Source organism: Cucurbita pepo, chromosome LG01 (genome assembly GCF_002806865.2).
Source record: "Cucurbita pepo subsp. pepo cultivar mu-cu-16 chromosome LG01, ASM280686v2, whole genome shotgun sequence".
NCBI classification, from domain to species: domain Eukaryota; kingdom Viridiplantae; phylum Streptophyta; class Magnoliopsida; order Cucurbitales; family Cucurbitaceae; genus Cucurbita; species Cucurbita pepo.
In genome coordinates, this window is record NC_036638.1 from 16,307,961 (window position 1) to 16,323,827 (window position 15,867).

At 36.6% G+C, this 15,867-nt stretch overlaps 4 protein-coding genes and 1 non-coding gene across 5 annotated transcripts in view; 3 read left to right on the plus strand and 2 right to left on the minus strand.

Annotated features, from left to right (window-relative positions):
- LOC111793214 overlaps positions 1-3,816 on the plus strand; it is an 8,278-nt gene extending 4,462 nt beyond the window's left edge. Inside the window, exons 5-8 of the mRNA XM_023675028.1 lie at positions 1,659-1,777; positions 1,968-2,065; positions 3,134-3,258; positions 3,385-3,816. Of these exons, the coding sequence (XP_023530796.1) occupies positions 1,659-1,777; positions 1,968-2,065; positions 3,134-3,258; positions 3,385-3,534 (492 nt within the window). The 3' untranslated portion in view covers positions 3,535-3,816. The remainder of the gene's footprint in view (positions 1-1,658; positions 1,778-1,967; positions 2,066-3,133; positions 3,259-3,384) is intronic.
- A 1,363-nt stretch (positions 3,817-5,179) lies between these two features.
- Positions 5,180-7,489, minus strand: LOC111789237 (NAD(P)H:quinone oxidoreductase-like). The gene is made up of 3 exons (XM_023669946.1): positions 7,156-7,489; positions 6,852-7,043; positions 5,180-5,609 (listed from the first exon to the last, which is right to left on the minus strand). The coding sequence occupies exons 1-3, from the start codon at positions 7,256-7,258 to the stop codon at positions 5,296-5,298; spliced, it is 609 nt and encodes a 202-aa protein (XP_023525714.1). The 5' UTR covers positions 7,259-7,489; the 3' UTR covers positions 5,180-5,295.
- An 880-nt stretch (positions 7,490-8,369) lies between these two features.
- Positions 8,370-10,492, minus strand: LOC111789243 (NAD(P)H:quinone oxidoreductase-like). The gene is made up of 3 exons (XM_023669960.1): positions 10,196-10,492; positions 9,894-10,085; positions 8,370-8,867 (listed from the first exon to the last, which is right to left on the minus strand). Exons 1-3 carry the CDS (start codon positions 10,284-10,286, stop codon positions 8,554-8,556), a joined length of 597 nt encoding a protein of 198 aa, XP_023525728.1. The 5' UTR covers positions 10,287-10,492; the 3' UTR covers positions 8,370-8,553.
- Positions 10,493-12,203: 1,711 nt separating this feature from the next.
- On the plus strand, positions 12,204-15,207 carry LOC111789252. The gene is made up of 2 exons (XM_023669972.1): positions 12,204-12,546; positions 14,884-15,207. The coding sequence occupies exons 1-2, from the start codon at positions 12,271-12,273 to the stop codon at positions 15,010-15,012; spliced, it is 405 nt and encodes a 134-aa protein (XP_023525740.1). The 5' UTR covers positions 12,204-12,270; the 3' UTR covers positions 15,013-15,207.
- A 460-nt stretch (positions 15,208-15,667) lies between these two features.
- TRNAD-GUC lies at positions 15,668-15,739 on the plus strand. The gene has a single exon. It is a non-coding gene; the product is annotated as a tRNA-Asp (tRNA).
- The last annotated feature ends 128 nt before the right edge of the window (positions 15,740-15,867 follow it).

Genomic DNA, 15,867 nt, shown 5'->3' on the forward strand with positions numbered 1-15,867 from the left:
TGTTGGCGAGGAACCCGGTCTATCATTCAAAACACAGAAGGCGATACCATTTCACTCGGAGGTTAGTTGAAGATGGTGATGTGTTTTGAGAAGATAGAGGGTGCAAAGAATCCAGCAAACATGTTGACAAAATGTGTTGATGTTGGAATATTGAGGTTGTGCAAAACCTCAATTGGTATGGTGCAGTGGATGCTCATGGTCGTTTGAGAGTGAAATTCTTGGTTGACTAGATCAGTCTCCAAATGAGAGAATTGTTAGGCTATGGAGCCTGATACTCATTTATAGCTTGGTCAACGGTTATATTCGGTAAAGCTATATTTGGTAAAGCTATATATGGTAAAGCTATATATGGTAAATAGCTATATATAGTAGATGGCTAAATCTGGTAAAGCTATATATAGTAAACTATACCATATATATATCTGGTCCGGTAGAGCTTTGAAGATGTACTTTTCTATTCTCTGTACTCTCTCTTGTTGTATATACCTGAAGTCATCAATACAAAATCCTTTTAGCCAGAGTTCTCCTTGCAACTTTTCTCTATCCTTTTTTTCTTTGTGTTCATCTAGATCGAGCGTGTGCGTTGTTGTGCGATCCTAACAAATGATGGGATTTATCCCTTCCCACTCAACTCTCAACTTTATCCACCGTGCCAAAGCGAACCTACCACTGTAACAACCCAAGCCCACCGTTAGCAAATATTGTCCACTTTGGGCTTTCCTTTCAGGCTTCCCCTCAAGGTTTTAAAAACGCATTTGCTAGGGAGAGGTTTCCACACCCTTATAAAGAATACTTCGGGCTTTCCCTTTCGGGATTCCCCTCAAGGTTTTTAAAACGCGTCTGTTAGGGAGAGATTTTCACACCATTATAAAGACTTCGTTCTCCTCTCCAACCGATGTGGGATCTCACAATTCACCCCCCCCCCCCCCCCCNNNCCCCCCCCCCCCTTTAGGACCCAGCGTCCTCGCTAGCACTTGTTCCCTTCTCCAATCGATGTGGGACCCTCCAATCCACCCCCTTCGGGGCCTAGCATCTTTACTGGCACATCGTCTCGTGTCCACTCCCCTTCGGGGCTCTGCTTCTTCATTGGCACATTGCTCGGTGTATGGCTTTGATACCATTTGTCACAACTCAAGCCCACCGCTAGCAAATATTGTCCTCTTTGGGCTTTCCCTCTGGGGCTTCCTCTCAAGGTTTTTAAAACGTATCTGCTAGGGAGAGATTTCCATACTCTTATCAATAATGTTCCGTTCTCTTCCCCAACCGATGTGGGATCTCACAACCACCCTAAAAAAAGATGGGGAAATAGGATCTCCTTACCTAAGACCTCTTAGGAAGGCCTCTAGCGGGACCTTTAGGCTTCCAATTAACAAGAAATGGCCGTTCTAATATGGTTCAAACTTCTTGTAGGATATGTGGTCTCTTGATAGATTTAATACTTATCTCTGGGCGTTTATTACTAAGGCCTTACACATTTGGATGAATTGGATTCTTTTCTCGTATTGCTAGTTTAGGGTTTTGGCATTCCTTTTTGTTGTGTTGTCGTTTTTGTATGCGCTTATGTATTCGTTCTTGATTAAAGAAAACGTAGTTCTAATTACTCTTTTTAATCTAGAAAAGTTCTGATTTACTCTCTCTGTTTGTGAACATGAATGCAGATTTTAAGCAATTTAAAAGAATCTTTTTGGCCATTTCAACAAAATCAATCCAGAAGTTTATTCTTAAGAGCCGTTGATGTTGCTAACTGTAGTGATAGATCGAATGCAATTGAGGAAAGGTATTTCAACTATTTAAATCTGCAGCATAGACCTACTTTTAGAGAAGCAATATACTTTTCAGCCAATTGCCTTGCATCACCAAATTCACTATCCAATAACTCTTTACGTTCCTCAGCCCCTCCCTTTCAATTAGAGCTTGTAGATATGTGCATTAATATCTCTGTTTCTTGCCCTTTTTACCTTTTTCAGTGGCTTTCAGCTTGCGTCTGCAAAGGCTGCTCAACACAGGCTAGAACGTGGAGTTTGGACAAGTAGGCGTTATGGAGATATGAGGCGTGCATTAGCTGGTATGCTACGCTTCTCTCTCTTTGAGACTGTTATAGACTGAAGTCCATTTATTAATATAACCTCCACCCAAAGGCCTTTTGAATACTTAGAAACCTTAAACTTCTACCTAAGAATGTGGAATTGAGGGATATCACAATTACTTGGTTGTCCAAAGGACCAGAATATGAATGAGCAGGATTTAATATGGGCTTTCATATACTTTGCGAACTGATATAGTATTGGAAGCTTGCTGGTGAGAAACTGAGGAACTACAGCTTACTTCCTAGTATTTAAGGCTTGCTAGTCTCTCATTCATTTTCCTGTTGATTGTTTTTATTGGAGAAATGCAAATACAGGGAAATCAAGAAAATGGTGAAGAAGACTATCTAGCTATACTGAAAGGATGCATCATTTTTATTTATTTATTTTCCGTACTGTTTTTGTTTTAAGAAAAAGAACAGAAACTATTGACTAGAGTCCAAACAAACCTCACCGAGCTAAACTCTGGTTTATTTGGTCTTAGTACAACTGTAACAGCTCAAGTCCACTACTAATAGATATTGTTCGCTAAGACCCATTACGTATCGCCGTCAGCCTCACAGTTATTAAACAGGTCAGATAGTGAGAGGTTTCCACACCCTTATAAGGAATGTTTTGTTCCTCCCTCCAACCGATGTGAGATCTCACAATTCACCTCTCTTGGGGCCAGCGTCCTCGTGACACACCGCCCGATGACTGGTTCTGATACCATTTGCAACAGCCCAAGCCCACCACTAATAGATATTGTCCGCATTAGCCCGTTACGTATCGTCGTCAACCTCACGGTTTTAACACGCATCTGATAGAGAGAAGTTACGACACCCTTATAAGGAATGCTTCATTCCCCTCTCCAACCAGTGTGAAATCTCACAACAAGCCTTATTCTGTATGCCAATGACATCTCAAGCTTCGCTCATGGATTTATACAAGCTCTAGCTCTCTCATCCACATTCGCACCAAAATATTCTTGTTCTCTCCTTAAGGAAAAGGTTCAGTTACTTCTACTCTTACTTCATCTTAATCTGTAAGCTCATTATGCTTTCTTGCAGCATGTGAACGGCTTATCCTCCTTGATGTTGATATGAAGGAACTGAGAGATTATAGCATCCTTCTCTACCACTGTGGCTTCTATGAGCAATCTCTGGAGTACCTGAAGTTGTATCAGGAAACGAAGGTACATTCTATCTATCTAAAATGAAACTAAATGGAAGAAAGGGAAACAAAATGGTACATTCTACCTCCTGAATCATAGAAATTGGTCAACCATCAGTGAACTGATCACCTCAGCCAACCACTGCAGAGTTCCTCAAGTCCAACCGACACGTCAAGTTCCGAGGAGGAAGAAGCTGTGGAAAACTTGATGAAACGCCTTGCCCTTATTATGATTGAAGATGGTTGGAGCACACCCTCCTATGCTCGAAAGTTCATCGGTAAGAACGCCGAACCATGATAATTAACTCATCATGTACACTATGTTATACGTGTCGACTAAACCTTGAAAACAAGAAGGGTGATCCCTGTTAAAAGTGATCCATCATATGGAATAGGTAACTGAATACAGGTTGTATGGAGATAATGAATAGGGGATAGGAGTCTTAAGCTCAGATGCTGAAAGGCTTAATTTGGCACTTGAGAGAAATTGGTCCTTGCAATACCACTAATTATGGATGTATAAACGTTAATGTAAATACATGTAATTGAGTAAAGTTTTTTTAACATCTGTTTCATGTAATTTTGCTAAATATTGCATTGCATTTTCTATCTTTTATTGAATTTTATTAATTCCACTGCTAGATATTATCCGCTTTGACCTATTATGTATCGCTGTCAGCCTCACGGTTTAAAAACGCGTCTGTTAGGATGAAGTTCTACACCTTTATAAAGAATATTTTATTCCCATCTCTAACCGAAGTAGGATCTCACAATCCATTCCCATTGGGAGCCCAACGTCTTTGTTGGTACACAGCCCGATTTCTGGCTCTGATACTATTTGTAATGGCCCAAATGGGACAATATCTACTAGCCATGAGTTTGGGCCGTTACAAATGGTATCAAAACTAAACACTGAGTGGTGTGCTAGTGAGAATGTTGGTCTCCCAAGGGGTGGATTTTGAGACCCCACGTTGGTTGGAGAGGGGAATGAATTTGAGACCCAACGTTGGTTGGAGAGGGGAATGAAACATTCCTTATAAAGGGTGTAGAAACTTCTCTCAAGTAGACGTGTTTTTATAAACCGTGACGCTAATGATGATACGTAACAGGTCAAAGTGGACAAATCTACCAAATTTTAAAAATTACATTTTTTATAATTTAATTATTCTTGTTTAATTATAATTTAATTATTTTTTTTTTAAAAATTGAGACTTGAATTTGAAAAAAAATGGTGAAATTGTGAATTTCATCCTCTAATATGTTTTCCTTGGCCAAAATTGATAAAATTTAAATCAAATTGCTCTCTTTAGAAGTTTTGTGAAGAAAGTGTGAAATATCGAGGTGTGTTATGGCTGGAGGTTAGGTGACATTATTCAAGGTATTGTTCATGTAATGTTCGCTGTCTTGTTCATGCATTGTTCACGGTATTTTTCATGTTTGATTTAATCAAACCGATTTTCGTACTCTTTGCCTGATTTGACCTATTTTGATCCAATTTTCTATTTATTTATAATGGTACCAATATTATACCAATATTCTTTTTTAATATAGGACCTCTCCAAGAAGTTTCTAGAAATTTGGAGTCGAAAATCGAAACCCTAAATACACTTGGACACGTGCTTTTATTCGTTGAGTTACGCTAAAGTTAGCAAGAGTTTGCTATTATCAATATAGTGTTGATGTTGTGACATATTTAAAAATATATTTTAATATATAATAATGTGTTTTAAAAATACATTTAAAATGCGGATCGCCCATTTAAAATACATTTAAAAATATACATTTTTTCAATTCTAATCTTGAGCGGTGAATGGATCGCCCATTTTAGTAGAATACTCCTTCATTTTTAATTACAAAGAACTTGCTTTAATAATTTGCATGTACTAGCTAAGACCTTATGTCTATCTAGTGGAGATCTTATTTACGTTGGTACCAGGTAGAGCTCTAGTAAACGACAAGTCTTGAGATCTTACAAATTGGGAACATGTCAATTCGAACCATACTCTATTACTCATACCTAAGAACATTACCATCACATACAAAGTTCAAGATAAGATCTTCAATTTACAATCGAGGTTCCTCGTAGTCTCAAGGAAAATGCATGCAAGGCCAGAAGAACAGCCTTCAACTTCTCTCGAACTTTGTCGTCGATCAAGTCGCCATGGCTATCAAACTTGGGTGGCGGCTGATATGCATTCAAGAAAAACTCGGGCTTGTTTATGAAATGAAGGTCAAGAAACACCCCAATTTGGCGAAGATGGTACTGTGATCTTGCTCCGCCTAAGCTCCCACTTGAGCTCACGATTGCTGCTGCTTTGTTTCCCCATACATTTGGTGGCCTTGATGCCCAGTCTAGTGCATTCTTCAGTGGTGCTATCAACATCACAACAACTAAATCAAACTGACATGAAATGAAAAAGTATTTAGTCATTATCGAATCAAACTGACATGAGATTCATATTTTCCATTCGATTTAGAATACGACAAAAATTTTACTAGTTTAATAAATGGGAATCTCGAGCTTATATTACTTTGTTTTCCCATCCGTATGAAAGAACTAAAAGTTCAAAAACTATGCTGATCGAGAATATTAGTTAGAAGGATGAATGAAAATTGATGTGTATAAACTCGATTCGTTTAAACTTAACCCAAACTCACCCTCGTGCTGTTTTAGTGCACTCCGTTCAATACGTGAAACATATTAGCTATTTGCTTTCAAGGTGGGCAGCATGATCGAAGGAGACAATTACTCATTCTAAAAACCAATATTATTAAATGAAAGTGAGAATATTTGCTAAAACTACCCAATCTAAGTGGTTGAAAGTTCTCTATTTATAATCATTTACAGAATTAAATAGGTTACAAATGAAATGGAAATAGCAAATGAAATGGAAATAGCAATGAATGGATACCGGATATTCGTGTATGATCAAGGATCAAATATGATATATATGTTAAACCATTCCATATTAGTCTATGATCAAGGATCAAATATGATATATATGTTAAATCATAATAGAAGGTTAATTATCCTCAATAATACAAGACATTAGCTTATAATCAACGGTCAAATATGATGCATATGTTAAATGGTAATGAAAGACTAAATATCCTCAATATAAAGAGACATATGTTAAACCATTGTAGAAGACTAATTATCCTTAATAATACAAGATATTAGCCTATAATTAATTGTCAAATATGATGCCTATGGTAAACCGTAATGAAAAGCTAAATATCGCCAGCAAAAAAGGCTACGTTCCTAGTTCTACTACAGCTAAATTATCCATAATCACACAAATCCTTAGTTATAATGAGATCCCAACTTAGAACAGGTTCGAAAAGAATTGCTCTGTGGAAATCTAGTTGTAAGTTGTGTTTAAAAGGAGCTATGGTCTATTATTGGCCTCTAAGGTCAAATTAGTAAGCTGTGGAGATGGTGATTTAACCTAGGGCGGCTGAGATTAGGAGTTCAAGTTCACAATCCAAGCCAATTTTAACTTTCAATATTCTAATAATAAATTTATACTGGAATAGTAATTTAAAAATATTAATAGAAGTGATATTTTATATAATTTAGGGAAAAAAAAGGAGTAAAAATGAAAAGGAATTTACCGGTGACGGAGTAATTATATTCCGGCGAAGCAAAGAGAACACTCTCTGCTTCCAAAATCTTCCGACGAAACGCCTCGACAGCCGGTGGATACGTTCCATCAACCTCCAAATCGGTGTTGAGCATCGGCAACGGCGAGATATCTACATATTCGATTTCCAATCCATCGATCGAATCCTTAGCGATCTCCGTCGCTACAACAACGATCTTCGAATCAGAGCCCTAGACGACGAATAATCGACAAAAACAGAGCACAGAAACAGAAAAATGGAGAGAGAGAAAGAGAGAGATAGAGATTTCGATTACCAGCACGAATCAAGCCTCTATTGGTAGAACTTTTGCGAAGAGAACCACAGAGCGCGACGACCTTAACCGCCGGCTGCGCTCCCACCATCATCGAGAGTGCCATCGTCGCGATCGAAGGCCTGAAGCACTGAGGATCCGGCGAGTGGAGATCCGATTCTTACGGAAATGTGGAGCGAGAGAAATTGTAGTATTGTGATCTGAAAGTTGAAAACGAAGTTGATGCGATGAGATCGTGTTAGCAATAGTAGTGGTGTGGCGCATGTGGTGTGCTTTTTGCAGAACTTTCTGCTCGTTTCGCGTCTGCTCATGTCCAAATCAGCAGAGAAGGAAGTACTTCCCCCCTCCATTATTAAAAATATTCTATATTTTATATTTTATCTCATAAATATTTCTACCAAATTTTATAAATAATAATAATAATAAATTTTAATATTTATTTATTTAAAATATTTATACAAGTAGTACTATGTTTAAAAAATACTCTTGAAATTTTAAATGTAGTATTAATATTCTTTATATTTATATAAAAAAACACATTATCATTATCAAAAATTTTAATGTTATTTTTAAAATTTTATGAGTACTTTTTTAATGTAGTACTAATATTTGTTCCAGGGAACAATAATATCCTCTTTAATACTCTAGTTTCATGAGAAAGATACTCGAACGTAATAAAAGTGTCATAAATAATTCTTCTCTAACGTCTTGTTAATAGAAATTAAAAACGATTATGAAAATAATCGCTATGCATTTCATTATTGTTGATTTTCTCATTGTTCTTCTGTTTTCCAATGGTAGTGGCACTCCGCGTTAATTTTCACCAGCACTATTCGAATGTTACCTAAAAACTCATTTAATTTTCAGCGATAAAATTAACCAAAAAGATAAGTTATCTGTCGAATCAATAATTTACTTATACTCGTGAGAGTGTATACTTGCACTTATTTTTGTGAATTTTACATCAATTTATTATATACATTTACAAGCGATATCTATTAAATTATGTTCAATGACACGTAAGAATATTCAAATAAACTATGAGTTATGAGATAGCTATGAGTTACTATTTCAAGTTTAGCTATGAGTTACTATTTCACCGTAAGAATATTCAAATAAACTGATCACTGATCACTCTATTTTGGTAGAGTACTATTTAGTTCTTAAATGTAAGAAACTTGCTTTGATTATCTGCGCGTGCTAGCTAAAGACGTTATGTCTATCTAGTGGAGATCTTATTCACGTTGGTACTACTAGATTGAGCTCTAGTAAACGATAGTCTTAAGATCTTACAACAATATGTATCTAATTGGGAGTCTGTCAATCCGAACGGTACTCTATTGTTCATACCTAGAAACATTATCATCACACACAAATCTTTCGTGAATAAAGATAAGATCTTCAATTTACAATAGTGGTTCCTCGTAGTCTCAAGGAAAATGCATGCAAAGCAAAAAGAACAGCCTTCAACTTCTCTCGAACTTCACGGTCGATCAAGTCGCCATGGCTATCGAACTTGGGCGGCGGCTGATATGCGTTCAAGAAAAACTCGGGCTTGTTTATGAAATGAAGGTCAAGAAATACTCCAATTTGGCGAAGATGGTACTGTGATCTTGCTCCGCCGGAGCCCCCACTTGAGCTCACGATTGCTGCTGCTTTGTTTCCCCATACATTTGGTGGCCTTGATGCCCAGTCTAGTGCATTCTTCAGTGGTGCTATTAACATCACAACTAAATCAAACTGACATCAAATGAAAAAGCTTATTTTTATGGCCCGATTCGATTACTTATGAATAATATATCATAAAATGAGCTCAGTTTCAAATAATAAAGATACTTTTACTACTAAGTCACGCTTAGGTTGGCTCGTTTTTGTTGTTTAATTTTTTTTATGTTCGATCTAGAACCCAACCAATTTTTTTTACCTAATTTAGCAAATGGAAATTCTCTATTTTGTACCATTTTGTTTTTCCATCAAGTAGAGTATGAAAAAACTAAAGGTTTCAAAACTAAGCTTACTAAGAAAATTAGAAGGTTGAAGGAAAAGTTGAGTGTATAAACACGATTCATTTAAACTTAACCCAAATTCACCCTCATGTTGTTTCAGTGCACCTCGTACAATACATGAAATATATTAGCTATTTGCTTTCGAGGTAGGCAGTATGGTCGAAGGAGGCAATTACTCATTCTAAAAACTAATATTTTTAGACGAAAGTGAAAATATTTACTAAAATCACCGAACTTAAATAATGGTGAAAGTTCTCTTTTTATAATTATTTATAGAATCAAATAGATTACAAATAAAATAGAAAGAGCAGTAAATGGATATACAACAATAGACTATGATCAAGGATCAAATATGATATATATGTTAAACCATTATAGAAGACTAATTATCTGCAATGATACTAGACATCTATAATTAAGGGTCAAATATGATCATTAGACAGTCATGGAAGGCAAAACAAAGGCTATTTTCCTAGTTGTAGTCTAGCTAAATCATCCAGAACTACAAAAATCGTTAGTTAGAATGAGATTCCATGTTAAGAAGAAATGCTCTTTAGAAACGTGTTTAAGAGGAGTTATTGTCTATTATTGGTCTCTATGGTAGAATGAGTGGAAAGCTAGGAAGATGTTAGCCAATCAAAGCCAATTTTTAATTTCAATATTCTAATAAATTTATACTATAGTAATTTTAAAATATTAATAAAAGATTAGGAATAAAAATGAAAAGGAATTTACCGGTGACGGAGTAATTATATTCCGGCGAAGCAATGAGAACACTCTCTGCTTCCAGAATCTTCCGACGAAACGCCTCGACAGCCGGTGGAAACGTTCCATCAACCTCCAAATCAGTGTTCAGCATAGGCAACGGCGAGATATCTACATATTCGATTTCCATTCCATCGATCGATTCCTTGGAAATCTCCATCGCTACAACAACGATCGCCGAATCAGAGCCCTAGACGACGAACAATCGACAAAAAAACAGAGCACAGAAACAGAAAAATGGAGAGAGAGAGAGAGAGAGAGAGTTCGATTACCAGCACGAATCAAGCCTCTGTTGGTGGAATTTTTGCGAAGAGAACCACAGAGAGCGACGACCTTAACTGCCGGCTGCGCTCCCGCCATCATCGCGATCGAAAGCCTGAAGCACTGAGGATCCGGCGAGTGGGAACTCGATTCTTGAGGGAATGTGGAGTGAGAGAAACTGTAACGGGAGAATGGAGGAAGAGGATGATTATTGTGGTCTGAGAGTTGAAAACGAAGTTCGGGCGATGAGGCTTTTCGCAGAACTTTTGTGGTCGCGGCTTTTTGCAGAACTTTGTTCGTTTTGCGTCCTTCTCATGTAGAAATCATTTCTTTAATGGTATCTAACGCCACAAACTTAATAAAAATATTCCTTTATTTAAAATATAAAAAAATCATTAATGCAATTCAATTTTTTAATTTTTAAATAAATTAATCAAAGCCAACTTTTGTGTCGAGTAATTTTGAATTTTCTAAAAAAAAATATATATATATTAATGAAATTTTTAAAAATTTAAAAATATTTTTTAAAGCTTATTTTTAAAACTCATTTTAAAGTTTAAAGGTATTTTTGAAATAAATACGAACAATTTTCATCTAAAACTAATTGGATATATATATATATATTAAAGTTCAAAAGTATTTTTTAGAAAAGTTTATAGGTGTGAAACGAAGTTTATAGATATTTTTTTAGACAAAGTACCTTAAAAAATTAGAGCTCTAGTAGAACAGAACAAATGATGTCAAGCCACGAGCATCTTCATTCCTATATAAATATAAAATTGTGGGTATAAGAATCCCCAGTAGATCATGTCTTTCAAGTCGCACGTTGCTTTCTACCAAGTTTTACCATAACCTCTAATTTCGTGCAACTCGTATGTAATTGATTCATTTATGGAATCGTGTATAGTCATTGGTTTAGTTGGTCCGTAGTAATCTATATTCTTATGACATGGGTAGTTTTTGAAAAAGTCCCGGGAATACTTCTATTTATTTAAACCCATATTTTATTGTATATATACCATGTTTATAGATATTTTTATTAATTTAGCCTAAATATTAGTATTGTTTTATTTTATATTTTAAAAAATTAAATTACACTTTTTTTTTTTTTTTTAGGATTAAGGTTTCAAAATATATGTTTTCGTTAAGGGTGTTCATATGACTGGACAACACAGCCATCTTGAACTGCCCAACCCAAACCATAAAACTTGAGTTTGATTTGAATTGTTTCAGTCTGAGTTGAGTTGAATTTTTAAAAAAATTGAAAATTTGATTCTGTGAGGAGTTGATTTTTTTTTGTTGGGTCAACTCAACCAACCCTAGGGTAACACTCAACCCAAACCTATCTTTAAAAAGAAGTAAGACAGGAAAATCACGAGATTTTAGTTATTAATATAATATGTACAGTGAAAAATAAGTAAGACTTCTTTGAATAATCTGAAAACAGTAGATGAGCTTACGTGATTAAGAGTAGGAAAACGAAGACAAAGGTAGCAACAAACTAAGACAACATCGACCATAACTAAGGTAAGGGACGATGAGATCTATTGAAACAGGACGACAAAACAAGGGAAGAAGAGAGAAACGAGAACGGTTATCAAACTAACTCTAAAAATTGTGTCTTTTAGTCCATAAAAGTATAATTTTGTTTCTTTTAACATGTTCTTGTTCTTTCTTTTTATTGTAAAATGGGACTCACTCGATATTTCAAATGCTACTTCTGACACAACATTTATGACTCAAAAGTATGAATAGATCTGAAAATATTATTACTCAATCAAACAATACAAAGTTAAGAACTAGAAATAGAATTGGGATCGAATGTTCAATCTTCATTGATATTTACACCGTTTAAATAGAATACAATCTACCAATTAATACCTACCAATAATAACAAAAAATATAAACCAACTAATTCGCGAGAATACAATAAAATATATTACTAAAATAATATTAAAATATATAAGATATATTCCCTAACTAATATATTCGGAACATATTATACTGATTCAAACGGCCATTAGAATTATGGCGAATTTGCTATCCATTACACCACACAAGTCCAATTCCTTACACGTCTGAAGCTATGGCCAGGCTCCTTATCTCCACCAGAGCCTTCCCCTTTCCCCCTCTTCCCCTGGTTCCGGCACGGGCATTCTTCAGACCCTCCAAATTGTCGCCGGCGGTCAGATTCTCCGGCGACCCATCAGCCGCCAGAGCCCTACGAGTGGTGACGACTCGTGCCGGTGCCAGCACCAGCAGTTACATCTTCGCTTTCTCTATCCCCTTTTCGCTTATTCTCGTCACTGCCCTTACCGCTCTCAAAATCGGTGATAACCTGGACAAGAAGTTTCTTGAGGAGGTACTTTGTGATTTGTTATTTTGCTCCATTTTGTTTGTGGGACTGAATTTTGTTGGGCGTTCTGGTTGGTTTCAGTTCATGTTTGGTTTAGATGAGCTTTTCTGCAATGTTGAGGCTTCTGTGATATTAATGCACATAACCTGTTTGTATTAATGCTTAGTGTTCAGGGAAATGATTTCTGCATATATTTTGATGTTAGAATTTGTATGGTTTATGGTTGAGCGAGCTTTCCTGCAATGTTAAGGCTTCTGTGATATTAATGCACATAACCTGTTTGTATTAATGCTTAGTGTTCTGGGAAATGATTTCTGCATATATTTTGATGTTAGAATTTGTATGGTTTATGGTTGAGCGAGCTTTCCTGCAATGTTAAGGCTTCTGTGATATTAATGCACATAACCTGTTTGTATTAATGCTTAGTGTTCTGGGAAATGATTTCTGCATATATTTTGATGTTAGAATTTGTATGGTTTATGGTTGAGCGAGCTTTCCTGCAATGTTAAGGCTTCTGTGATATTAATGCACATAACCTGTTTGTATTAATGCTTAGTGTTCTGGGAAATGATTTCTGCATATATTTTGATGTTAGAATTTGTATGGTTTATGGTTGAGCTAGCCTTTATGAAGTGTTGAGAAATTGTTCGTTACTATGATGAATTCAAGCAATCTCTTCATGTGCTACTTTTAATACTAAGATTGTTCTTATGGAGGGATTGCTGTACTTTGCTAAGCACTCTCATTAGGTCTAGTGATATCTGTAAAAAAGAGAGATAACCGCCCAAGCCCACCGCTACTCGATATTGTTCTCTTTGGGCTTTTACTTTCGGGCTTCTCCTCGGTTTTTAAAACGTGTCTGTTACGAAAAGGTTTTCACACCCTTAAGAATAATGCTCCGTTCTCCTCCCCAATCGATGTGGGGATCTCACAATCCACCCCCTTTAGAGTTCACCGTCCTCGCTGGCACTCGTTTCCTTCTCCAATCGATGTGGGACTCCCCAATCCACTCTTTCGAGGCCCAACGTCCTTGTTGGCAGACTGCCTCGTGTCTACCCCCTTCGGGGCTACCTCCTCGCTGGCACTTTGCCCAGTGTCTGGCTCTTATACCATTTGTAACAGCCCAAGCCCACCGCACATATATTGTCCTCTTTGGGCTTTCTCTTTCGAGCTTCCCCTCAAGGTTTCTAAAACGCGTCTGCTAGGGGGAGGTTTCCACACCCTTATAAAGAATGTTTTGTTTTCCTTCCCAACCGAGCTGGCATCTCACACCTCCAGCCACCCAAAAGTTGCCTTTTTGTATATTCATGGCCATTTGATTTGATGATCCCTCACTTGGATAATCTTGGAGGCCTCATTCCTTGAGTAGCAGGCAAGTTTCAAGAAGTTTAAATTACTATGTTCTCTAGGTGAGAGCTTGAACTTAGGACTTTGAAAGCATCTCAAAAACATTTCAAAGTCCTTTCCATCTTGGTCACCCCATAGACCTAGAACTACAAATAATCTAGGTATCGGAGGCCTCATTCAAAAAATGGAATGAGTAGTTGCGCTTTCGATCTTGTTCTCAGCTCTGGGTCTGGTCCTTTAGGCGAGGCTCTTGACTTTACAAAGTGGTTCCCTTTATGGTTCAGGAATTCGTGCTTGGCTGACTTTTATTTGTTTGGTTATAGTTCGTGCCCACTTGTAATGAACCCCCACCCGCCCCAACGTAGAGTAGAAACCTCCTTAAACTGATTCAAGTGATTCAGTCCGTAGGAAAGTCAGATGTCTCTCTTGCAAGCCAAAACATTGATTTTGTCTCGATGCGGTTCTTCCCAAAAGAGTGAGCGCTCACCCATATTATGGAGCGCACCCCCTTTTTTCTTATTAGTAGGTTGCGAAATCTCACCTTTCGAAAATCTCTCATAAGGAGAGGTGGGAGTATGGGCTTTTTTGAATTGTGTATATTCTCACCGGTCACCACCACCACTAGTCTCAAGGGAGGCAGGGGTAGCCTACCATGATGAGTAAACAAACAGAATTTTCAAAAACCAAAAACTAAAAATCAAATAGTCGTCGAACGAGGCATAAGTTTTCCACGTAAGAGCACGAACTTAGTACGTTGAAGGCATCCAATAACATTTCAAGCCGTCCCCATCTTTGGTCGCCCCATAGAGTCTATTTAGAGCAGGAATAGCAAAATCCATAGGATGAGTTTGATCATGGCACTTCATTTCAAGGCCACATTCTTGTTATAGAAGAGATATAAAGCCTTTTTATGCATAATAATCTGTTCTTGAGGGAAATTGATTCCTGAAACTGGGAAATAGACACTGATTTTGTTGAACTGTGTTTGTGAACCAGCTTGCTCTTAATCAAGCCATAATGGAGGAAGATGAAGAGAACAAAGATGGTAGTTCAGAAATCTCTTTCGAAGAAAAACCCGCTCTTCCACGAACTCGAAACCGCCCTAAAAGGGAAGCCGAGGTATAAATAGCAGCATAGATTTTGGATGTGAACATGATCGGATCAGACAGGCAGAAAAAATGGCTCAAAGGAACTAGAAAGCTTCTATGTATACTGTATGTAACTTAGTTTTCTTCATCTTCTTCTTAATAATGATTAGTATACAGTTAGTCTGTATGATGAGTGTATTTAATACTTAATATTATTGTTATATATTCTTCATATTGAATTATTTTAAAAAAGCAAATATGAGGTATTATCTTGAGCTCTTATTTTGTTTATTTGTTGATAAGAGGTACGGTCTAGGTTACATTTAGGCCAACGTTACTAGTACAACATTAGTTGGGTCCAGTTGAAAAATATGGATCTAAAACCCGAACTTTTTAACTCTTATCTTATTAGTTCTTTGAACCATTTTTTTGTAGCGGCTCGGAAAGGGTCTTTTTCAAAACTTAGAGAAATCATTTCATAATCACGACACTTCATTGGTCAAGAAGATGTTCGGAAACCAATTCATAAAATTTTTAATTAGCGAAAATGTAGTTGAGGGTTATTTTCCTAAAATAAAATAAATGAAAGCTTGAAGATCTTCAAAATAGGTTGAGATATAAAAGATGCAATAAATTAATTAAAAAACTTAAAAATTTATATATAAAATAATATTTAGTTCACTAACAAAGTTGTCGTTGTAGTATAGTGGTAAGTATTCCCGCCTGTCACGCGGGTGACCCGGGTTCGATCCCCGGCAACGGCGGATTTATTTTTTCTTTTATTTTACATTTTAAATCTAACTCGAAACGATTCGTTTAAGAAATTATATGCAATTCTTTTGAGACACGTGGAAATGCCAGAGGGTCAACACGTATTTTTTTAAGTGATTTT